The sequence below is a fragment of the Ranitomeya variabilis genome, chromosome 3 (assembly GCF_051348905.1).
Source record: "Ranitomeya variabilis isolate aRanVar5 chromosome 3, aRanVar5.hap1, whole genome shotgun sequence".
In the NCBI taxonomy this organism is placed as follows: domain Eukaryota; kingdom Metazoa; phylum Chordata; class Amphibia; order Anura; family Dendrobatidae; genus Ranitomeya; species Ranitomeya variabilis.
In genome coordinates, this window is record NC_135234.1 from 160,593,270 (window position 1) to 160,618,435 (window position 25,166).

General features: G+C 41.0%; 2 protein-coding genes across 3 annotated transcripts in view; both read left to right on the forward strand.

Moving 5' to 3' along the window:
• The window catches only part of RPGR (retinitis pigmentosa GTPase regulator), a 66,800-nt gene extending 61,787 nt beyond the window's left edge, over positions 1-5,013 (forward strand). Inside the window, exons 14-17 of the mRNA XM_077294769.1 lie at positions 1,204-1,389; positions 2,299-2,350; positions 2,973-3,058; positions 3,426-5,013. Coding sequence (XP_077150884.1) covers positions 1,204-1,389; positions 2,299-2,350; positions 2,973-3,058; positions 3,426-3,656 — 555 coding nt within the window. The 3' untranslated portion in view covers positions 3,657-5,013. The remainder of the gene's footprint in view (positions 1-1,203; positions 1,390-2,298; positions 2,351-2,972; positions 3,059-3,425) is intronic.
• Positions 5,014-14,141: 9,128 nt separating this feature from the next.
• The window catches only part of SRPX (sushi repeat containing protein X-linked), a 149,119-nt gene continuing 138,094 nt past the window's right edge, over positions 14,142-25,166 (forward strand). The window contains exon 1 of one of the 2 annotated variants that reach the window (XM_077294776.1): positions 14,142-14,314. In XM_077294776.1, coding sequence (XP_077150891.1) covers positions 14,248-14,314 — 67 coding nt within the window. In that variant the 5' untranslated portion in view covers positions 14,142-14,247. The remainder of the gene's footprint in view (positions 14,315-25,166) is intronic. The other variant, XM_077294777.1, reaches the window with a different exon arrangement.

Sequence of the window (25,166 nt, forward strand, 5' to 3'; positions counted from 1 at the left end):
TCTAAGGCGGAAGAAACAGTCTTCAGAGCTCTTTCTTCCAGCTTGGATGAAATGTGACCGCTGCAGACAGTCGCGGGCTGGTCGTTTGCTGTAGGTGTCACCTGACACATCCCACCAGGAAAGGTGGCCAGGATACTAGCCACACTAGAGGCATCAAAAGCAGTATGGAGGGTCAAGAGCGCAGATACAGTATATGTTTTATTATTATAATTTATTAACTTTTTTGTAGATATGTTTTTGTTTTTTATTATTATTTGTGTATTTTATTTCTTTAGATGACCATAGAATCATTTTTAAATTAATACCTTTTAGTGCTTCTAAGATCCCCATAAACGTACCTGTCTATCTTGTTCAATTGACTGATTTTCCCCAAACACATCCAATCTCTCCGTCACGTCCAAGCCTAATTATGTGACGGAGCCCATTTTATTACATTGATTGAGAACCGCTTTAATGAGTTTGACGCATCCTACTGAGGTGCTCCCTTCACTAAAACCGGCATACAAAACTCCAGTCTTCATGAACCCATGCCATTATCGCTTCAAAACTGACCGCACTGCATACTATACGTAATAATAATGTTAATAATAGAGTTGTGATACATCTATGAACAATTCCGCTCCAGTTATTTTCAAGTTTTGTGTTCTTTCACCTTCATCTTTTTTTGTCTTCTTCATTCCCTGTCTACTCTAGGATGTCTCCATTCAATCATATGTATGTATTAGGTGGTGCTTGCTTTTACTGGTGGCGGAAAAAATCTTTCCTGGTGAGGCCGATCTTAAAGCTAATTAGCCAGTAGTATAGGCACATGTTAATAGAGTGTGTCCACCTTTTCCATCTGTTCGAATGTTGCCGTAGAATAACAGCCCCCTATATTATCCACCATAGAGGACCTGGGCACAATTCAACAACATAGTAGTTTTCGGCAAAAGGTTGCTTTTGTCAATTTTAGCCATTTGTTATCCTGTATTGTCTAATGTAGCATATATTATGTATATTCATATGGATAAATATATCAATTGTTGCACGTTGTCCGCATCTTTCACTATAAATATTGCTTAGCGTGTGTGTATACATACATATATGTGTATGATGTGTAATATTTACGGTGGAAAATGCAGATGAAGTACAACAATTTTAGATACCCTTGTTTATTACCTAAAATTATTGAAATGGTCTAAAAAAGTTCTTTATACAAATTAGGAGGAAATTAAAGATGAAGATTCTGAGGAGGATGAAGAAGATGATGATGATGAGGAAGATGAAGTAGAGGAGGAGGATGGTGGAGAAGACAAGAAAAAAGAAGACGAAGAAGATAATTCCACCCCCCAAAAAAATGAAATAAAAGCACAGGAGACTAAACCTGAGGAACATGTGGCAGCAGAAGAGGTAAGAAAACAAGTGATTTTTGTAGGTCCAGAATTGAAGCAGGTGAAGAGTTCTGATGAACCAGTTATGTCCTTTAACCACACACCAATCCGTATAATCTCCTCATCAGGTCAGAACTGTTCCCTTCTCTGGCCCAAATGTAGACAATACAGATGCAGCGGATTCCTTCTGTTTAGGCAAATCAAAGCCATGTACAAGTGACTATATATCAGATCCCTGTGTGGAGGTTACAGAATTGTCACTAGTTTAAGTACTTAAAGGGGTGGTTCACTTTCTGCTAAAATATCTTAAAATGCCATACACTCATGGCATATGAATTCCATACTCATGACATATGTACCACTAAACTGGCTCATTGCTTATCACAATATGCACATAGAGAGTCCCATTGCCCGTTGGTACGTTGTGTAAAATGACTGCACTACCCATAGGTCCCAAGATAACACAGCTCGGTTGATTTATTCCCATGACCTTCTCCTCGACACACTCTACTGTACAGGTGCTAAAAACATTCGGTGCATGCGCAAGTACAGGAGGGGTGAAATTTTCTGTATCTGCTCCTGTGCTGATAACTTACAGATCCTGCGCAGCAGAAAACCCTTTCTGTGAGATGGTGAGAAGGGTAAAATAACGAGCTCTGTCACCTTGGGGGCTATGGTAGACCAGTTTGTCTACACACCACATCCATGGGCAGTTGGAATGATTCTATGTATGTTCTTGCTGAGAAATGGGTCACTTTAGCATGTCCAAAGCCATTAAGTCAGTGTATGGCATTTTAGAAATTTCAGAAGAAACCATATAGTGCATAAAGACTATAGCTAGGACTTAACTTCAACGCCAAGGTAAGATGTTCTACAATTATTATTTTTTTTATATATGTACTGTCATGTATATTTTCTTATTTATTAGGCCACGAAACTGAACCAAGAAGAGAGTACAGCTGACAAAAAAGTGGAAAATGGTATGTGTTGCCATCAGTATCACATTATAATGATTTAAAGAGGTTGTCTACTACTTTATCATTGATGACCTATCCTCTGGATAGGTCATCAGTGTTTGTTCGGTAAGGGTCCGACACCCAGCACCGCTACCGATCATCTACTCTTGGTGGCAGCGGCCACCAGCCAGAATTGCACAATTGCGGATCTGCTTTGTCTTCTGACAGTGGCCACGGCCGGATACTGCACATCCGCCTCCTATTCAAATCAGGAGAACAGCTGATCGGCAGAGGTGCCAGGTATCAGACCTCGACCGGTCAGACATTGAAGACCTATCTTAAGGATAAAGTAGTGGACAACCTCTTTAATGCTTTAGGCTCTAGAAGTTTTAACACCATTTGGGAAAGGACTTAAGTATCCTGGGGAAAGTTAGTCTTCAGAAGACACTTCTGTCCAAAAATGAGACCAGAGTAGATAATAAGGAAAGCTGAATGTTGTAGAAAGTAAATAGGCCTCTGTTTAAAGTATAACAGACAAGTTGTTCTTCTAAACCTAAAAAGGAAATAGAGTTGTCATAAAATAATGCAAAAATAGTGAAAATCTCAAAATTTTAGTCAAGTTGTTTGTCTGTCTGTTTGTTTGTAGACCTAGAGCAACCAAAGAATGTGAATGGGGTCAGATCTTCTGAAAATGATTCAGGCAAACCAACATTTTTTGAGAAAACAAGAAGGGTGAGTATTTATTTCAAATTTTGGATTTAGAAGAGCATAATGAGAACTGGGACCAGGAAGACATCACAATGAAATTGCAGCCCAGTCTGCAGGTGCCAAATGAGCTGAGCGGGATGGCCCATGGGTTCATATGGTGTCTATGCTGGGAGCTTGCTTGGTGCATATGTCAAATATACAACCAAAAACCCTTGTGAGCAATAGCCTAAAATTCAGCATTAGCTACTTGTCTTCTTTTGAAATTATGTAAGGAGATGTAAACCGAGTTACCGTTTCACATCCTATGTGGTTGTACACCTCTGTGTAGTTATGAGAAACACTACACAAGCTGAGGAATATGACACCACCTCATGCTCATTTTCATTTTCAGTTATCACTGTTTAAAAGAAGATCAACAACAAGTCAAAGATCATTGCAAGGAAATGGGAACGTTGCTTCAAAAGAAAATGGTGACGAAACGTTCAGAAGCAAGGAAAGCAAAGGTGAAAAACCTAATAACAAGCAGGACATTCCCAAAATCATTGAACCCCCAAATGAGAAAACTGCAGAAAATGAGCAAAATGTTCAAGACCAAAAATCCAAGTCATGTGTACTGTTATGAGGATAACTACCTGGATAATGGGAATGTCAGATAAGCAGCTTGTCCTGTGGAGATCACAACTGGAGAACATGGGACTGGGTAATACATCCAATTCAGGGAAATTGCAGAAAGCAAATCACTTTATAATATTATTGGCTTTTTCTAACTTGCTAATTCACACCATATTATCATGCATTTCCTAAACCTAGGCAATTATATCTACGGTAGGTATTTAATAGTTCTGTTTGCCAGATTTCATGGTTGTTCGTGAAGTGGAATGTATGGAAAGAAAGCACTAAGATTAAAATGCAGAAAGCCTGGCCATATATTTATCAAAGGTAATGCGATTCCTGGATAGGGTGTTACATACATTCCTATGACTTCCAAACCACTGTATTTCCATAACAGATTATTCAGTGTATAGTCTGGATAGACAAACACAGCATGATCCATAGGATTCCACATATGTGGCATCATTGTCTCCCTACAAAACCTGTTTTAATGCTTCTAGGGAGTAGTATGATGCTACATACGGCACACAATGTTGCATCATGTGAACTGTACAAGTCTGTACTTGCAGCCCAAACTATTTGACTACCCTTGGGTATCATTAAATGTGAAGATGAACTACTTAATATCTTTTACTTGACTGCTATATCATGTTTTATGGTGGTCGTTAAAGGGAGTTTGTTACTCCAAACACATATATTAATCTGCTTGCCTCCTTAATTCCCTATGACTGGTGTATCTGTCATGGAGCTGGCCATATTGTGCGGAGCGGGCTCAGAAGCTGAGCCTGCTCCAGACGCAGCAGATACTGGTTACATTAAATAGCCGGCATCCTTGTCTAGTAATCACTTGCCCGTGGATGTTAACCATTAAACGGCACTGTTATTCTTTTGAAACCATCATTTAACTCAAATTGTATTCTTCGTAGTGATGAGCGAGCATCCTCAGATAAGGTGTTATCTGAGCACGCTCATGTGCTAATAGAGTATCTTCGTGGTGCTCAAAAACTATGTTCAAGTCATCATGGCTGCATGTCTCGCGACGTTGGGATTTTCCGTTTTTTTTTTTCCCTCCCCTTCTTCCTGGAGCCATAACTTTTTATTTTTCCGTCAGTAAGGCAATGTGAGGGTTTGTTTTTATGCGGGACTAGTTGTACTGTTGAACAACACCATTGATTTTACTATATAGCATACTGGAAAATGGTTACAAAATTGCAAGTGCGGTGAAATTGCAAAAAAAAGTACAATTCCACAATTGTTATTTATTTATTTTTTTTATTCCATATTCACTAAATGCTAAAACTGACCTGCCAATATGATTCTCCAGGTCAGTATGAGTACGCAGATACCAAACATGTATAAAAGTTTGTAAAAAAAAAAAAAATGTCACTTTCCTAGACTTGTGGCATCTCCATTTTTCAGAATCTACGGCTGGGTTAAGGCTTATTTTTTGCACGCCGAGCTGACGTTTTTATTAATACAATTTTGCGGTAGATACGATATTTTGATGACCTGTTATTGCAATGTTGCGACAACCAAAAAAACATAATTCTGTCATTTTGGTTTTTTTCTTGTTACGCCGTTTACCAATCAGATTAATTGTTTTTATATTTTGATAGATCGGGCGTTTCTGAACACAGCGATACCAAATATGTGTAATTGTTTTTTAATTATTTTATTTTGGATGGAGCAAAAGGGGGGTAATTTGAATTTTTATATTTTAAAACAATTTGAATATTGTTTAAAACTTTTTTTTTTCTATTTTTTGCTTGCTTCAATAGTTTGGCATTCATAGGAGATCTGCAATGACAAGCACGGGGGTCTTCTGCAGACCCCCGGTTGTTGTGCCAACCCATCAGCGCCCTGCCATCATGTGACAGGGGCGCCTATGTGGGGGGTTTGTGACACACTTCCTCTTAGCGTGAGTTAAATGCCGCTGTCAGAGATTGACAGTGGTGTTTAACATGTTAACAGCCACAGGCGGATTGCAATTCCACCCGCGGCTGTTAGGAGCACATGACAGCTGATCAAATCAGCAGTCATATGCCGGGAAAGATGTAAGGTCAGTGCCAGAGCCCACATCAAAAGGAGGTAAAAGACCTATGATGTACCTATCCGTCATAAGTCATGAAAAAGTTAACAGTACTTTTTCTGATGTCACCTTTTTACATCAGTCATTTAGACTGCACAGTCCCGATACCAATGCGCTTGATGCACTCATCAGAAACCAAGTTGGTCTCTAATTTTTTAACCTTTATTTTCTGCTGTTCATACACACTACACCACCTAAAATGTTTGACAAAGTGATCTTTCATTCTGATCTATTAAACTTTGGCTGATGAGCACATGTTGGGGCAGTGCAGGGATGACAGCTTCTGCTGCAGCCAGTTGTCTTACAGCCAGTCCTAGACCTGTATCGGTTTGAATTTGATATGAAATTTCACTATGAAACAAAATGAGTCCAGCATGCACGTCACGCTCCCTTGCCCCTCCACAATGCAGGTAACCGGCATATTATATATTTTTTATGCCGGATATTTGTATCAGGAAGTTAAAAAACTGACTTTTTCAACCTAGAAACTGTGTAAGGCAGGGTTCATATTGCGTTAGTGCAGTCCGTTCAACGCATGTGTTAAACGGACTGCGGTAACACAAGTGCCGTTAAAGATCGCGTTATGCGATCACGCTAGCGGTGATGGACCCCGAAACGCTGCAGACCGCGTCCGAGGGGCCGTCACAAAATGACGGCATTTCGCTAACGCATGCCAATTATGACATGCGTTAGCGATGCGCTACATAATTGTAGTCAATGGGTGCGCTAATGCATCTATAACATAGTGTTAGTGCCGCTATGTAACGGATGCCGTCAGCGCATTGCCATTAACGCAATGTGAACCTGGCCTAATAAGGGTTGGAAATATAGTTTATGACTGACTATATAGTATATATAATATAGGAAACCACTACATGTGACCATGTCACATTTGATCATCATGAGAATATTGTGAAATGGTCGTTTCTGGGCACTTTGTTGCAGTGAACAATCTTTTTTATGACGTTTTTCCTTGCCTTTTCAGGGCCTATTACATTTCTAATCATATTTGATTAATAAATATATGTACAGTTTTGGTAGTTGAGCATATTTCCATCTGTCCATTACCTTGTGTCTCTCACACTTGCACAGATTAGGGTTAGGCATTTTTGTAACCCTGAGTGTAATCCACATCTATTTCTACTTTTCTATACCCTCTGTATGATATTGTGTATACACTGAAGCTCCTGTAAATGATACCAGAATGTGTGATTGAAATTCTATTTTATTCTTGTGGCCTTCAATTGTTCCATGTTGTAAAAAGAAGATATATTTTTCTACATTTTGTAATCAATTCCAGTAAATTGTGGTTTGTGCAATATGTTCTAGATATTTCATGTAATGGCATGGAACTGTGATGTGTGCCCATTACCCAAATAAAGTTTACAAATGGTAGAAGTTTTTTTGATGTGATGTCTGTTATAGAAATGTATAATTATAACCATTTGCACAAATAAACAGAAAACCTTGTTGTGCCTTGTTGTTTATAAGGAGATCATACATTTTTTAAATGGAAAATCCGCTTAGAACTGAAGTTCCCCTTGTGTTCTATGAATATGTCAGTAGACCCTAATGCTTCTGTAGTCGCCAACAGTTGAAACCATTGTAGGATCTGTTCACACAGCGCTAGAGGCTCCCGTCAGGTACACGCTGGAGGCCGCCACGTATATCACAATATATACAGCTAGTGCCATATGTCGCTTATAGCTTTCCATGATAAAAACAACCAGTATACCAGTTTGTTCCTGGATATCACTGCATAAAATAGATTATTCTACACAATAAAAATGCCAACAGATATCAGTTCTTTTTTCCCCCAACTTAGACATTTGTGGCATTTGTCGCACTTAGTGACACCACCAAGCAAAATGGATGGAGAAGTGTGCGTCTCTTTTTAGTCCCCGAAAGAGGAGTTACAGAAACAGATGAGTAAGCAAGCGGCTGCCTTACCTGGCCGGATATCGGGGCTGAGAACCCCATATCTCAGTTTAGGTACAGTCACAGATGAGTCCTACTGCAACAAATACGTTAGCGGGTGTCCAGTCACAACATAATGATGACCTGTCCTTAGGATACGTCTAGTGATGAGCGAATATACTCTTTGCTCGGGTTTTCCGAGCACGCTCGGGTGACCTCCGAGTATTTTTTAGTGCTCGGAGATTTAGTTTTTCTTGCCGCAGCTGAATGATTTACATCTGTTAGCCAGGCTGAGTACATATGGGGGTTGCCTGGTTCCTAGGGAATCCTCACATGTAATCAAGCTCGCTAGTAGCTGTAAATCATTCAGCTGCCGCGATGAAAACGAAATCTCCGAGCAGTCATAAATACTCGGAGGTACACTCGCTCATCACTAGATACGTCATCAATATGAGATGAGTTGGGGTCTCGTATCTGGCGTACCCCACCGATCTGATGTAAGCTCCAGCTACTGTGCAATGTAGAACATCTCCCGTTAAAAGGTGCAAATAACAGCTGACTAATGGGGGTGTCAGTTGTCACCCCTCCCCGATCTGATATATGGATGGGTCACTAAGATACTATGACCAGACAACCTCTATGAATATCCTGTAGATGTATGATATACTCCTTTAAGGCTGCATTCATAGATGCAATATGCATAGGACTGAATCTTTCTTTGCTCGTCTTCATATAATTTAGCTGTCATGAGTGTGCTTCTCCAATACATACATGTCCCTGCATAGCAATGATATCCTGTGTCTGCTTTCTATGAATGAATGGTAAATTCTTTTCTCAATTTGCTTATGACAACATTGTGCACAAATTCCGCCAGTGTCCAGCTGCCAGCGGTGTGTACATAAAACCAAGCCATGAGCCAATGTCGGCTTCCTTTCTGGAATACTGAGGATTCTTCACAATTGCCAACATTCAGGTTAGGAGAGTTCACAGGAAACACTTTACTGTACATACTGGTGGGTTTTACCTGAATGTACAGTCAGTCTAGTAACGCAAAAACCGCTAAATATTTTCTTCATAGGGAAGATCTATTAACATTTTGTATACCGGAGTATGTAATAGTATCTTCACTGTTTTCATATGTATGTTGTTTCATTGTGCACTCAAGGGCAATCTGTCACCAAGTTTTTGCTACCTCCTCTGAGAGCAGCATAATGGGAGGAAAATAGACCCTGATTCCTGCGATGTATCACTTAGTTTACTAAGTGCAGCAGTTGTGACATAATCAGAGGTTTAGATGTAGCATGAAGCAGAGCTCAAAAGCTGATCCCGCCCGCTCCACAGCTCTTTATGTACAGTGTCTATTGACAGTGAGCTGCTTGTCACAGGAGAGGGTGTGGTCATACCACTTGGCATGAGGGAGCTAGTCAGGACAGTGATAATCTCCTGGTAATAAAACATTAATTGTATGGAAACAGCACACCGCCTAATAAATGATATATCCCTGAAAAATCTGTGTTTCAGCCCCTAACTCATATTGTCCTCAGATTACACAGCAAAAAAATACTGCTGAGATTCCCTTTAAAAAAAAAAAAAGCTCCCAGAATTGAAATTGATCTCATTTGCATAGGATAGTGGGCTTTTCACTGATTGCTGAGGGTTCAATCACTGAGACTCCCAGATTATGCTGAAAAAGGTTCTTTGGATCCCAAGACCAGGACCCTCAAACAGAGCGGAGGTGTATGGGCTTGATTTCTGCTACATTTATTGTCTATGGGACTAGCGGAAAAAGCTGTGTACAGCGCTATGGGTAGAGAATAACATTCAATTCTGGGAATACTTCTTTAATAAACACATGTTCTTCACATTGCTGTGAAATATGTTGATCACTTCCATTCATAAATGGGGGTGGGGTTGATCCTTATTGTGTTGCTCCTAGTCTCCACATACTCCATCTTCTAGGACTCCAATGTCAAGGATGATGTGAAATTCATGTACTCCATGTATCTATTTCTAATCCGGTGTGTGCGTGTGAATGAGGTAGATGGATCGAATCCCGTCGCATCCCAAAGCAGCCGCGGCCGGCGGGTGCTACTTCTATGCCATTTCCAATGTTTTTTTGAAAGCCAGTTCAAAAGTGACAGCCAATGTTGGTTCTTCCTGTTGTCACTTGCAAAAACTGTTATTACTGCTCTATCTTGCTTTATGAATGACGTGTTTGCTGCTACATCTGTATTTGTGCAGAAAAGTCTGTACTGTGTAAATGATGCCATTGTGACTGCGGGTAACAGACATTTCTGCTTGTCAGTAAGACGTGTTGGGATCATAATTGTAGTTCTGACCTTGTCATTCGTATCTGATCCGTCTAGAAGAACTGTTCACATTCTAGGTAATTACAGACTTGTTTCCCGAGCACACATCCTGCTTCATGTGCCACATCATGTTCCTGTGTCTGTTATATACTCGCGTCTTTTCGCTTTCTGGATATTCTTGCACTTTTTTCTCTCATCATTTACTTTTCCTAAACACCAGTATTTTTTTTGTTTTTTTCCTGAACTTTTAACCATGATGTCATTATACTGACATAAAATGAGAGCATTTAATTCTATTCAAGACTTAATCTGCAAATACAGTAAATGACCCAACCGTATAAACGTTATACAGTTGCGACCAAAAGTTTTGCTTTTATTTTTAAAAAGTGTGATTACTTCTGTCTGGTGGTTGTGATGACATTTTCCTGGTGATTTTAGTAAACCGGAAGCAAATGATTGTCAGCTATAAGGATGAAAATTGTGTTTGGCGTTGTTTTATCTTTTTATGTCTTAGTTTCAATATTTGCTGGGCCAAATGTTTTGCATCTTTTGTCATGGGTAGTCAAGTTTTTTTTGTTTGTTTGCGTGTTTTTAGGTTAAAACATGGCAAAAACAAAGCCAAATTTATCACCAGATGTCAGGAAACTTATTATTCAGAGAGCGAAGTCAGACAAAAGCCAAAAAGAGGCAGCTATAGAATTCAACAGCTCCCAGAGTCAAGTGTCACATACAGTATAATAAAGAAGGAAAAGAAGGTTATGGAACAGCTGACAAACCTAGAAGTGGATGACTATGGAAAACTTCCTCCAAAGTTCATCACATGATTAAGAAAAAGTCAGTATCTGATGTAAGTGCTGTACAGATTTCCCACGAAATGAGCTAAGAATATGGGACCAAGCTGGGGGTGACAGCGAAGAGCAGTAGGGTTAAATGCATGAGCTTTTAATCTCTGCAAAAAAACAGAAAGTCCGACTTGAGTTAGCCAAAGAACACAGCCAATGGAAAAAGTCAGATTGGCAAGGTGTTGTGGTCGGATGAATCCAAGTTCAGTCTGTTGGGTAGTGATGGCAAGCACTATATATACCGCCCAATTGGAAAACGTAATGATGTAAGGTACCAAACACCTACAGTGGAACATGGTGGTGGCAATGTCATGGCTTAGGGCTGCTTTCTGCATCTGCCATTGGCCTTCAGCATAGAATTGATGGAAATATGAATTCTATCATGTACAGTACAAGCATATACTGGAGAATGTAAAGCTGCCACATGGTAAAACTAAAGTAGGCAGGGGCTGGAAATTCCAGCAAGACAATGACCCTAAGCACACATCCAATTTTTTCAAAAATTGGTTAGCATAGAAAAATGTTTGCCTGTTGCAATAGCCAAGCCAATCACCTGGTTTAAACCCCACAGAGAACCTCTGGGATGAGTTAGGGTGACAAGTTCTGGCCCCGTTGGTGTGGTGCAGTAATTAACAAAAGACTTCATGCTACAAAATACTAAGTTATGGCATTGTAAACAATGAACTACTCACTATGTTGTGTTCAATACATAGTATATGCAAAACTTTTGGCAGTCAATTTCTTTCATTAAATACCTTACCTTTATTCTAAAGCATTTTGGTTAAAATTAAGGTCTTGTATGACGACAACTTCATGCACTTTCAATTCATCACCAGGAAAATGGCATCACAACAACCAGACAGAAGTAATCACACTTTAAAAAAAAAAAAAAAGCGCAAAACTTTTGGTTGCTACCGTACTATTGGAAAGATGAAAGGTGGCCTATAAGCAGTAGGGTGGTTAAGGGGAAGGTAGGATACTGGGGGCTGGTTTTAACGTGGTGTATGTTCTAATTAAACAGTTCCTCTTCATAATGGCACATACAGTGTTTGAAAATCCTGCAGATAGATTTACAACTTTGAAATGTACTTGCTATTAAAAATCCTTCCAGCCTGCGCTGCGGTCTATCAGCAGGAGCTAGTCTCCTAGACAAGGAGCTCAGTGCTTACCAGCTCTTTCCAGTAGAACTTGTATGGGCTGCTCTGAATGTGATCATCCAATATGAGTCACTGAATCTATGACAACACCCCATGAGGTCACAGAAATCATCCACTGTAAAGACACCTGTGGCATGGGCTACTCCTATTCGAGTTGCAGCTTTCCGGGATCTGCAGGTTCTGGTTCTAAATTTAAATCACCACTTGACCTGCCATATTTTTTGGCCTTAAAAGGAACCATTATAATGTCATCAAATTACCAGTATGATCTATTACTTGCACTAACCCTACCGGGAAACCAACCACCCTGATCATACCCACAGTGTCCTTACCTATACCACCTGTATGAAGCATCCTTGGTATCCAGTGTAGCTGGCATTGCTTACCATCTCACAGTCCCCGCAGAAACTGTCCACATACCCCATCTGTCACTCGTGCCCATTCTATTCACTTTTCCCTCTCTGCAACAAAACCTGCCTAGCACATTTTCTTAATATCCTGTCAATTTTTTTTGCCCTTCCACCACTAGCATTTACCTCCATTGTCATCAATAGCAGCAGTACACGGTCACTCTCTGATGATGTACAATGAAGTGACTATGATCGGCCATTCAGGTATTTTTATAATGTCACATTTGACTGTTTGACGATGAATCGACGAGAACGGACTTCACTCTGAAATACTGCTTGGAACCAAAGACTGCATGGCACAGTATGGGAAAATGAATATGGGAGAATCCTTTCCTATATTGTCTATTTCACTATAACCTGGTGCTGCCACCAGATTTTGGTTGATAGTAAAGAGAAGCTAAGTTTGCAGCAAAAGGTGGAATCTAAGCACACATATAGATATACCCAAATCCGAATTTGGCGAGAGCAGCAATAGGTATAGATAATTCTAAAATATTACTTTTAATAGGTAGGTTAAACATATAATACACTCAATACGATCTATATACAAGACAAGGAGACAAACTATGAAAATTCTCATCAAAATAGGTCTGATGCCCATAGAGAGAGAGGGTAGATTTCTCAACAAGAGGTGGATGACTGGGCAAGCAATATTCAGTTAATGAATGTAAATGACCAGGTATAAGGAGTGTCGTCCTCTAGTATATTATTTGAAAACCTGGTCAAGTACAGTCACCCTCCTCACTGCCCAAAAGATCAAACTTTCAAGCTGAACATGAGTAGGAACCTTAGGTCAACCCTGGTGCCTCATTCATCTAGGTTGAAACCCAATGAAGAATAGATGAGTTGGGGAACAAACAAGATATCCCAAAATTAGACAAGGTTGAGGGAATTTGGTGAAACATACTTGACAATGGTCACACAGTGTCCTAATTCAATTTTTGATGTCCTTACTATAAAATGCCCACAGTGGTGGTTTAGAATTTATAAAGGAGAAAAAGGAACGTCCTCGCCCATTCAGGAGTCGGTCATCAGTGGACTCATTTCAGGATAATCCCAGGTCATCCTGTGTAAATGTCCACGGAAAGTACCAGGTGGGACACACGTGGGGCTTTTAGGGAGAGTGCAGGGTCTTCACAATAGGGCTAGTTGTGGACGGCCCTTGTCAGGGCGAGAGCTAAAGGGGTACTAGGTTACTGTAGCCACCATAGGGCGCTATAGGGGCAACACCTGGCACATTTCCCTGGACATCTGCAGTGTTTATTGTGAAATCTGGTGACAGATTTTTACATCTAGTATCATCCTTAAACATGGTATGTCATAATAATCTGCGGCTAGATCATACAAGGTAGGATAACATGTAAATATAGTGATTAATTAATACAAATCTCAGAAGTCTCTAGAATACACTTTTTGTCTGGCATGACTCCAAGCTAAACATCCTCTGAAAACTATGTCTGTGCACAGTCCTGGAGGAAGTAACCCCCCTCATTCTCATCAATGCAACCATTAATACATCTATTCCTGCAGACACCACAAATCACTTGCATTTCATAGCTAGGTATGTCTATATAGCAGTCGGTAGAAGGGGCTTCATTCAGCTCATTGGCCTGAGTTTGATCAATGCAAAACCAGCTCTGGCAGAGGTGCCTTATAGTACATTTGTGTAGGGAATGTGCTGTGTCCAATAAGGGATTGCTGTACTCCCCCCTTTTTCCTGGCTGAGTTTCAGTTCTCCAAGGAAAAAAAAAGACTTGCGGTATCTTGCTTCTTGCCTGAAGCTTAAAGACTGTGTAGAATTCTTTCCCCTCTGTCTGTGTCTTTATGCTTCCTTTCCCACTTAATCTGCGTCTGCAGGAGGACTTGTTTGGAAAGTCATGGGTTCCTCTTTGTACATACTTTGGCTGTTCACTCTGAATTTGTACCTGGCCAGTGGATATGAAGGTAGGGCTACCGGGATGATGTCTACTTTATTCCTTCTTGGGGTGATTTCTAATTATTGCTCAGTAGACCGAGTCTTCTTTGCTGTATGTACTGATAGACCTTTACAGCTGTTACCGTATAGAACTAAGCTGGTGTCACAGTCCAATGTTAGATACAAGTTTTTCACTTTTTGTTTTTTTTCATACATTTGTACAGAACCTCTGACCATTCCATCATTCACATTAGGTTTACTTAGTAGTAGTCCTGTTAGTTTTGTGTCCGTGTGCAATGGTCAGGAATAGTTTTGTGTCTGTGTGTAATGGTCAGGAATAGTTTTGTGTCTGTGTGTAATGGTCAGGAATAGTTTTGTGTCTGTGTGTAATGGTCAGGAATAGTTTTGTCTGTGTAATGGTCAGGAATAGTTTTGTGTCTGTGTGTAATGGTCAGGAATAGTTTTGTGTCTGTGTGTAATGGTCAGGAATAGTTTTGTGTCTGTGTGTAATGGTCAGGAATAGTTTTGTCTGTGTAATGGTCAGGAATAGTTTTGTGTCCGTGTGTAATGGTCAGGAATAGTTTTGTGTCTGTGTGTAGTGGTCAGGAATAGTTTTTTGTCTGTGTGCAATGGTCAGGAATAGTTTTGTGTCTGTGTGTAATGGTCAGGAATAGTTTTGTGTCTGCGTGTAATGGTCAGGAATAGTTTTGTCTGTGTAATGGTCAGGAATAGTTTTGTGTTTGTGTGCAATGGTCAGGAATAGTTTTGTGTCTGTGTGTAATGGTCAGGAATAGTTTTGTGTCTGTGTGTAGTGGTCAGGAATAGTTTTGTGTCTGTGTGCAATGGTCAGGAATAGTTTTGTGTCTGTGTACAATGGTCAGGAATAGTTTTGTGTCTGTGTGTAATGGTCAGGAATAGTTTTGTGTCTGTGTGTAATGGTCGGGCATTCCTTCATTGCCATGTTAGCAACTAATGTGTTCATTTTTGACAGTTAACTCATTTAACCACAGTCTGAGACATGTTGTGACTCTTCAGTTTCTAAACTGCTCATGGTAAAGTTATTCTATCAGACTCTGATGGCATATTGAAGGTTGTATTTGAATATTACCTGAAAAAAATCAAGCCAGATATTGCCAAAATCATGAAATTTTGCTCCAAAATTGCAAACAGAACAGGTATTTATGAAAGAATAAGAACCAGACCTAATTTTGATATGTGGCATCGCTCATTCTGATATTATGATGTTATGAGTTTTTTTGCACAGGACTGCAGGTAAACCTATAAGGCAGCTCACAGCCGTGGTGCCACATGTTATATAAATCACTAATGCTGTTTCCATTGAGTTACTATACTTTCTACGGATTTATACAAGGCACATTGTAGTTTAGTATCCCCCTGAAGCTGTGCCTCATTTGTGTATGTCATATGGTATACAAATGGAGCTGTGCAGCTACACAGTAAACTAAAGCCATATGCTTTATAGCTGACTATGGGAAATAAGCCATAATTGCTTAATAGTAGTTGTCAATCCTCAGACTTTATTAGGAAAGATACAATTACAGAAAGAAAATAAATGATTCTTGCCATAAAGTGACTTTTCCACTTACAAGGAAGAAATCTTGCATTTTTGATTCTATAAATAGTGAAAGTTTAGACACTTTTCACAATGTCTTACAGTAAGCTTGTCAAAGCAGTCATTTGATTCTTGAATTCCCGGTAACCATAGTTTTCATAAATGTGTATCAGTAAACTAGTAGGTAATAAAGTGTCTTCCATTAAAGGGAACCTGTGATATTAAAGATGTCAGTTTAGAAGTCCAGTGGGCGGTCCTAATCAGTGGGTGGTCTCTTTATGCACACTTATACAGAGGTATCTGTCAATCATTGGTTAAGGCTAAACCCAGAAAGTGAAGGGATCTACATAAATAAAATAGAGATACTTTTCCCACAATCCTATATTTAGTCTATTTGTTATGTTTGCTTATGTGCATAGCTCCAAAATATTCCATATCCTGATTTATCAAAGCTTTTATGGCAAAAAAAAAAAGTAGCGTAAAAACTTTGAAAAGTCACAAAAATTTGGCGCACTTTGGAGTTGCACCAAAATGTTGCTGCTTTTCGTGTTTTCAGGCCAGGTTCTCCCAGCTCTGGCCAAATTGGCGGAGCTGAGGCAGGACGGAGAGCAGGGCGGGAGCGTGGTGCTACAGCTTGTCTAATTCATGATGAACGGCATGAAAGCTAATGAATAAATTCTCACTCCAGTAGCTGACCGGAGTAAGATTTCTGGCGTAGCGCACAGATGTGCAGGCCACTCAACAGACGCTTCATGAATCGGGAGCGTCTAACTCCACCATGCACCATGAGAAAATCTCCAGTCTTGATGAGTCAGAGCCAATGTCTCTACTGAGGCTCCCAATCTATATTCCCTATTAATATGTCTTTGGAGTGTGAGAAGAAAACCAGAATACCCAGATGAAACACATGCAATCATGGAGAAAATATATGGTATCTCAATGAAGATGTTGTTTCTGTTGGGATTTGAACACCGGTTCCCAGAGGCCAGAAATCTCATGGTGACTGATTCTTCTTAAAGGGGTTGTCTGGGACTGTAACACTGATGGCCTATCCATAAGATAGGTCATCAATGTCTGATTGGTGGGGATGCGACACCCAACACCTCCGCAGATCAGCTGTTCCCAGTGTTAATGGCTGCCGGAACTGCACAGTGCAGCTCGGCCGACACCGGGAACAGATGATCGTCCGGAGTGTTGGGTGTCGCTCTCCCATTGATTAGACATTGATAACCTATCCTAAGGACAGGCCATCAGTGTTGCAGTCCCAGACAACCCCTTTAAGGAGTTTTTCCAATCACTAAATGTTCTATTACTAGGATATTCCATAACATTCAAATAAGTGGGGTTAAGTTAAATCATGCTCTCATCTCCATTTATTTCCACTTTGAGCACAGTTTTTGGTTTACAAAAATGCATCCAATACTGCTCTTTAATAATGCTTTGGGTATCAATGTAAGAGCAGTGCTGGGAAATGGAAATTAATCCAGAATTTGAGCCTTTGATTAGAACCATAAATAATTCCATTCACTTACAGCATACAGACATCTTGAAAATGATGAAAAGCTTAAATGGTCACTGACATTTTTAATATACTTTGCATAAACCAATTGTAAGAGAAAATTGAAGAAACTTTGTAATGTATATTATCAGAGAAATATGTCATGTCACAGACTATTTGTCATGTCCCACGGCTTGGGAATCATACAGTATTGTATTGCTATTATTTTGTTACTATGCAGTAAGGTTTGCCTTTTAGAAGTTTGGCCTCCCTCTCTCCCTGTTTACATCCCTAGCTCTGATGTCAGTAACCCCTCCCTTCTTCTACATTCTGAGTATGTCAGCCATCTTAAGAAGGTCTTGCAGCTCTTGTTCAGAATATTCTTCTTTTATCTACTATAATTGCATAATTATGCATAACTACAAGAAAACAAACCTTCTGAAATCTTCATACATGTCTCTGCAGTCAAGTCAAGCTATCTGATATCTCTTGTGTGAGTACTGGTACATATAGATATCCATAGAAACAGAGTCTCGAGCTCCACACACTCGCAGCCTAGTTATGGAGTTAGGATCCTACTATTCCCTATGGAGGGATGATAGGGTGGAGTAGTGAGACGCACTTAGAACAGTGAGAGATCAGGTAGGCACAGGTAGATTCTGCTGCTTCTTCTAGAAATGCATTCTACTTTGATGCTGGATTCACAGCCACACAGCTCAGTACTGCTGTATAATGTCTTCTATGCTGCTTCTGTCATTTGGTTACAGAGAAATAAGAGCACAATCTAATCGTGTCCCTGTGTACCGTATATAGGAGACATTATAGCAGCTATTCTACAGCCACTAGCTCATAGAGAACCAAAAAGAAAGGAGTTTGCAGAGGTCAGAACTATAAAAATGCAGGCTAAAAGTCACAATGTCCAAAAACTGGGATTTTTGTCATGTACCTACAATATCTCATTCTGAAAAGTCACCTGAAATGAAACGTACACTTTTAATCAATTATTATTTTTATTACTACTAAATAATCTCCATGTATATAAAAAGTAATGTTTTGCATTGTGGGCTGCCATTCCTATCTATAGCTCCTGTTTTCAGAAATGAGCTTTGACTGATATATTTTCTGTTAACTTTTTTTCTGGATAAAATCAAAGCAAATCATATTATAATAACATATCATGAGCTCCAGTTTATATGCACTGTGACCAGAATGGTTTCAATATTCTTTTGGCACTTGGAGCACATTAGCACAATATTATTTTTTTTTAGCATAAATGTGAATTTGGCAATCCATTTCACTATGGAAATTTACTTTTGGATCAGTTATTATTTATTTATAAGCTTCCAAAATGTTTTGTGGAACAGTGATAATGGTGGAGAGAAAAAAATACACTTTTTCTTCCTTGATGGCATCTAATAAATGCCAGTTACTGGTAAAACGATCTACAGCATACTGTTTAGGACAGTCATCTGCTTCACTGGGGTGGAAGGCAGGTGGCAAAGAAGGATTTAGTTGACTATACTATTACATCACATATCTTGTATTATAATATTAGTGTAACAGTAGTTTAACCCCTTGATGACATATGACGTATATATACGTCATGTATCGTGTCCTCTCCACCCGTGGCTGTTAACTAGTTAAATTGTGCTATCAATTTCTGACAGTGGGATTTAACAAGCGCCAGCCGGAAGCACTTCACTAATCCCACATGTCACGTGATCGGAGGGTCCCGATGGGTTGTCATGACAGCCATGCCTGTCATTACGATACTCTTGTGAATGCCGGTCGTGATTTCTGCTATACTTACCAGAAGCCCTGCTATGTATTGCAAATGTGATCAGACAATATCAGCTTCAGGTCTTCTAAGTGGACTATTGAAGACTGTAAAAAGTAAAACAAACAAAAACACAAGTTCAAATCATGCCATTTTTGACTCACTGAAAAGAAAACAATAAAAAAAAACACCTATTTGGTATCGTTGTGTTAGTAAAAGTCCAATCTATCAAAATATAACATAAATTAATAAGATTGGTAAACAGCGCAACAAGAAAAAGGATTGATATGCCATAATTATACTTTCTTAGCCGCTGCCGCAACATTCTAATAATATGAAACAAGAGGCGGTCAGAACATCGTATCTACCCCAAAATGGTATCAGTAAAAACATCATCTTAGGGTACAAAACATAAGCCATCACCCAAACCCAGAACTTTTTTCCATACAAATTTCAGAATTAATTTTAACCACTTAACTGTTACGGATCTGCAACACAGAACTAGGATAGAAGGGGGAAAACTGACCCTGCACTGAGACTAGGCTGATACCCTACGATGGAGTGGGCGACCCATTCCTTGCAAATAGACCCACCGACGATCCTAGGTTAATCTCAAGCGAAGACCTATAGATAGGGGGAAGGAGGTCTCTAAAAGATCTAATGACTGGGTATAAAAACAGGTCACCTCCTAATAGAAAATACAGAGAAGGCTGCAGAAACCAACAGAAACTAAGGATAGCAGAATCGGGGGTCCCAGAACTGCACAATATCAAACACAGAAAGCTAACAAAGCACCTAGCCAGAACTCTAGCGGATTAACACTGTTGTCCAGCAAGGACTGGGAGGCAGGTGCTGGGTAATAAAGGGTGATACAATCACCTGACTTAAGACAACCCAGCACCAGGGGAATAAGTCCAGCAGCCAGAAAACCACAACAAGATGGCGGATGGTCAAAAACAAAACAAATTCTAACAGTACCTGCCCTTTTATGATGTTCCTCCAGATCCTCTTGGCCGAGCCTTATTCGGAAATCTCCTGTGAAAAGCCTTAGTCAGCCTTGTGGCCGAGACGTCCTTAGATTTCACCCAGGAATTATCCTCGGGACCGAAACCCTTCCAGGACACGAGATACTGCAACCTTCCTCTGTGCCACCTGGAATCTAAAATGCGTGAAATCTCAAACTCGCCGTCCTCATCAACTGGAGGAACAGTCAGCATTGCCTCCTTATCTGGTGTGTCAACTTTCTTCAGTAAAGATACATGAAAAACAAAATTAATTCTCCAGGACGAGGGGATGTCTAATCTCACCGCTGCCGAGTTGACAACCTGAACCAATTTGAAGGGTCCTACAAACTTAGACCCCAGTTTTTTAGAAGGGATTTTCAAATGCAGATTCCTAGAGGACAACCAGACCATGTCCCCAACTGCAAACAACGCCTCCCTTCTTTTCTTGTCAAAATATTTTTTTGACCTCCTATTTGCCTCTTTCAGATTATGGCGTACATTGGTCCAAACCCTGTCCAAATTCCCAGAAAAACTCTCCTCACGCACCGCTGCCCCAATCTTTGAAAATGGACCGAAAGATGGATGCCTCTCTGTACAGCAAAAAAAAGGAGAACACCCAGCCGGGGAAGACATATGATTATTAAGAGCAAACTCAGCTAGTGGTAGATATTCCGACCACATCTCCTGATTGTCTGCTACAAAACATCTCAAAAACTGCTCGACGTCCTAGTTCTTCCTTTCAGTCTGCCCATTGGACTCCGGATGATAACCTGACGAAAATGACAAATGAACCTTTAATCTGTCACAAAAAGCACTCCAAAAGCGAGCCACAAACTGTGGTCCTCTATCGGAAACAATGTCCGTGGGAACCCCATGGAGCCTGACAATCTTTTTCACAAATGCCTTATCTAAAGTCTTGGCGCAGGGTAATTTATTGAACGGGACTAGTGTTGAGCGATACCGTCCGATACTTGAAAGTATCGGTATCGGAAAGTATCGGCCGATACCGGCAAAGTATCAGATCCAATCCGATACCGATACCCGATACCAATACAAGTCAATGGGACTCAAGTATCGGACGGTATTCCTGATGGTTCCCAGGGTCTGAAGGAGAGGAAACTCTCCTTCAGGCCCTGGGATCCATATAAATGTGTAAAAGAAAGAATTAAAATAAAAAATATCGCTATACTCACCTCTCCGACGCAGCCTGGACCTCAGCGAGGGAACCGGCAGCGTTGTTTGTTTAAAATTCGCGCTTTTACTTGGTTACGTGAAGTCCCGGCTTGTGATTGGTCAGGGCGGCCATGTTGCCGGGACGCGGACCAATCACAGCAAGCCGTGACGAAATTATGTCACGGCTTGCTGTGATTGGTCCGCGTCCCGGCAACATGGCCGCCATTAACCAATCACAAGCCGTGACGTCACGGGAGGCTGGACACGCGCGCTTTTTAAAAAGCGCGCGTGTCCAGCCTCCAGTGACGTCCCGGCTTATGATTGGTCACGGCGCCATGTTGCCGGGACGCGGACCAATCACAGCAAGCCGTGACGAAATTACGTCACGGCTTGCTGTGATTGGTCCGCGTCCCGGCAACATGGCCGCCATTAACCAATCACAAGCCGTGACGTCACGGGAGGCTGGACACGCGCGCTTTTTAAAATGGGCGCGTGTCCAGCCTCCCGTGACGTCCCGGCTTGTGATTGGTTGCGCCGCGGTCAACCAATCACAAGCCGGGAGGCTTGTATAATACATCAGCTGAGAGGTGATACATGGGAATGTGAGACACATCCTGCAAATTCGACCAAACTTATTATGCAACAATTGATGTTTTGACAACATTGGCAGTTTCCCCTTGTTTGGTTTAGTTCATCCTCACTCATTTTGTGCGCCGCGGTCAACCAATCACAAGCCGGGAGGCTGGACACGCGCGCATTTTAAAATTTTAAAATGGGCGCGTGTCCAGCCTCCCGTGACGTCCCGGCTTGTGATTGGTTGCGTCTCCCATGTGACTGCGACGCAACCAATCACAAAGCCGGGACGTAATTTTAAAATCCTTAAGGACCTGAAATTACGTCACGGCTTGCTGTGATTGGTTGCGTCGCCCATGTGACTGCGACTAACCAATCACAACGCCGAAACGTAATTTTAAAATCCTGAAGGACCTGAAATTACGTCACGGCTTGCTGTGATTGGTTGCGTCCCGGTCACATGGGCGGCACGCAACCAATCACAAGCCGGGACTCACGTAAAGGAAAGAAAAGCGCGAATTTTAAACAAAGAACGCTGCCGCTTCCCTCGGTAAGGTGCAGGCTGCGTCGGAGAGGTGAGTATAGCAATATTTTTTATTTTAATTCTCTCTTTTACACATTTTTACATTAATGTTGTTTCGATACCGATACCCGATATCACAAAAATATCGGATCTCGGTATCGGAATTCCGATACAGCAAGTATCGGCCGATACCCGATACTTGCAGTATCGGAATGCTCAACACTAAACGGGACCAGATGACACATCTTACTAAACCGGTCCACAACAACCCAGATGACAGAAAAACCCTCAGAGACTGGCAGATCGGTGATAAAATCCATAGCAAGATGTGACCATGGTGAACTAGGAACCTCCAAAGAGCACAGCAACCCTGCAGCTGGAGCATGTGAGGCCTTCGACCTAGCGCACACAGTACACTGACGCACCCACTTGATGATTTCTCTTTGCCACCCTGGCCACCAGAAACTTCGACCGATCGACTTTCTAGTTTCTGAAATCCCTGGATGACCAGCCAACCGAGACTCATGACATTCAGCAAACAAAGCTGTCCGCAAGGTTCTAGGCACAAATAATTTACCATATGGAGTGTTAGTTGGTGCAGCATTTTGGGCCTCTAGGATGCTACTCTCCAACTCAGAACCCAATGCTGCCACCACCACCCCTTTCTTCAAAATACATTCCTCCATCTCAGTATTAACTTCTGGAGAGAAACTACGAGACAAAGCATCCACTTTAACATTCTTTGTCCCAGGTATATACATTATGGAGAAATGAAACCGGGCAAAAAACAATGCCCACCTAGCTTGATGGGCATTCAAACGTTTAGCAGCATCCAGATATATCAGATTCTTATGATCAGTAAAAACCTGTATCAGATGTCTAGCCCCCTCCAAAAAATGTTGCCAATGCTCAAACGCGAGTTTAATAGCCAGCAAATCTCTGTTCCCAACATCATAGTTGAGCTCAGTCTCCGAAATTTTTTTAGAAAAGAAAGCACAGGGATGCACCCCATCCTCTCCCTCCTGGGACAGAACTGCCCCCACCCCTACTGAAGAGGCATTAACCTCTACCAGAAATGGCTTGGTCTCATCTGTCTGGATCAAAACAGGAACAGAGCTAAACCTCTCCTTGAGATGCTCAAAAGCCTTAACAGCTTCAGAGGACCATTGGACAGTATTAGAACCCTTCTTAGTGAGATCAGTTATAGATTTAGCGATCACAGAAAAATTCTTTATGAATTTTCTGTAATAATTAGCAAACCATAAAAATCTCTGAACCGACTTCAAACATTCAGGCCTTGGCCTCTCCAGCACTTACAGAACCTTCACCGGGTCCATCTCAAACCCATCACTGGAGACAAGGTACCCCAAAAAACTCATTTTCTGTACTGCAAACTTGCACTTCTCCAATTTAGCAAAGAGTGAGTTTTCGCTCAAAATCTGTAGAACTTCACGGACTCTCTGCCAATGCGACTCCAGATCAGGTGAATAGATCAAAATATCATCTAAATAAACAATAACACTCCTACCGATCAATGACCTCAGAATGTCATTAATTAAATTTTGAAAAAACGCAGGCGCATTGGTAAGGCCAAAAGGCAACACCAGACACTGGAAATGACCTTTTGGGGTATTAAAGGCTGTCTACCATTCATCGCCCTCCTCCTTCCTGTGGGCAGCAAATTATATGCCCAGGTCAATCTTAGAGAACCACTTCGCTCCGGTTAGTTGGTTAAACAAATCCGGAATTAGCTGCAGCAGGTAAGGATTTCGCACAGTGATCTTATTAATCTCCTGCAAATCCAGACACGGCCTAAGGCCCCCATCCTTCTTTTTGACAAAAAAGAATCCTACAGCCACAGGGGACTTAGAGGGTCTTATATGACTTGCAGCTAAACTAGTCTGTAGGTATTCCTCTCGGGAATCATCAGATTAAATAAACGACTCTTAGGAAGTGTGGCTTAGGAAGTGTGGTACCTGGGATGAACTCAATAGCGCAGTCGTAATCTCTGTGGGGTGGCAGAGCTTGCGACTCAACCTCCAAAAATACCCTCCAGAAATCCTAAATGGCTTCAGGTAGCTCCTTCTTCACAACAGCAGCAATGTGAACATTACAACAATTACCATAACACCCCTCACCCCAGGACCTTATAGTACTAGACGACCAGTCCAGCAAAGGATTGTGCAATTTTAACCAGGGTAAACCCAGGACGACTGGGCAACGTAATTTAGCAAGGAGAAACAAGTCTATACACTCCTGATGTTCGATATTCACAATAAGTGGGAACCCGGTAACCTTTCGAGAAATACACCCATGTTCCAGAGGAGTGTTATCAATAGCCACAACAGGAATAGGAGATGATAATGGTTCAGAATCAAACTTATATTTGTCTAGGAATTGTTGATCAATCAAATTAAGTGCAGAACCACAATCCACCATTACCTGAAAATCAATGGAATGACCATGATATGTGGTATTACCAAAATAAAAAAAACTCCTGCAGACCGTAAAAACGCTGTATGAACTGGAGTGTTACTCCTACTGACCTTTTTTTTTCTTTCCTTATCTGAACCTCACATTGCTTAATAAAATGGTCAGCCTTACCACAATACAAGCATAGCCCTTCAGAAAACCTCTTCTCCCTCTCCTGGGAACGAGAGGACATCGCCCCAAGTTGCATCGGTTCCCCGCTGTCGACAGGGCTATCTTGAGTAGAATAGACCCACCGACGATCCAAGGTTAATCTCAAGCGAATACCTA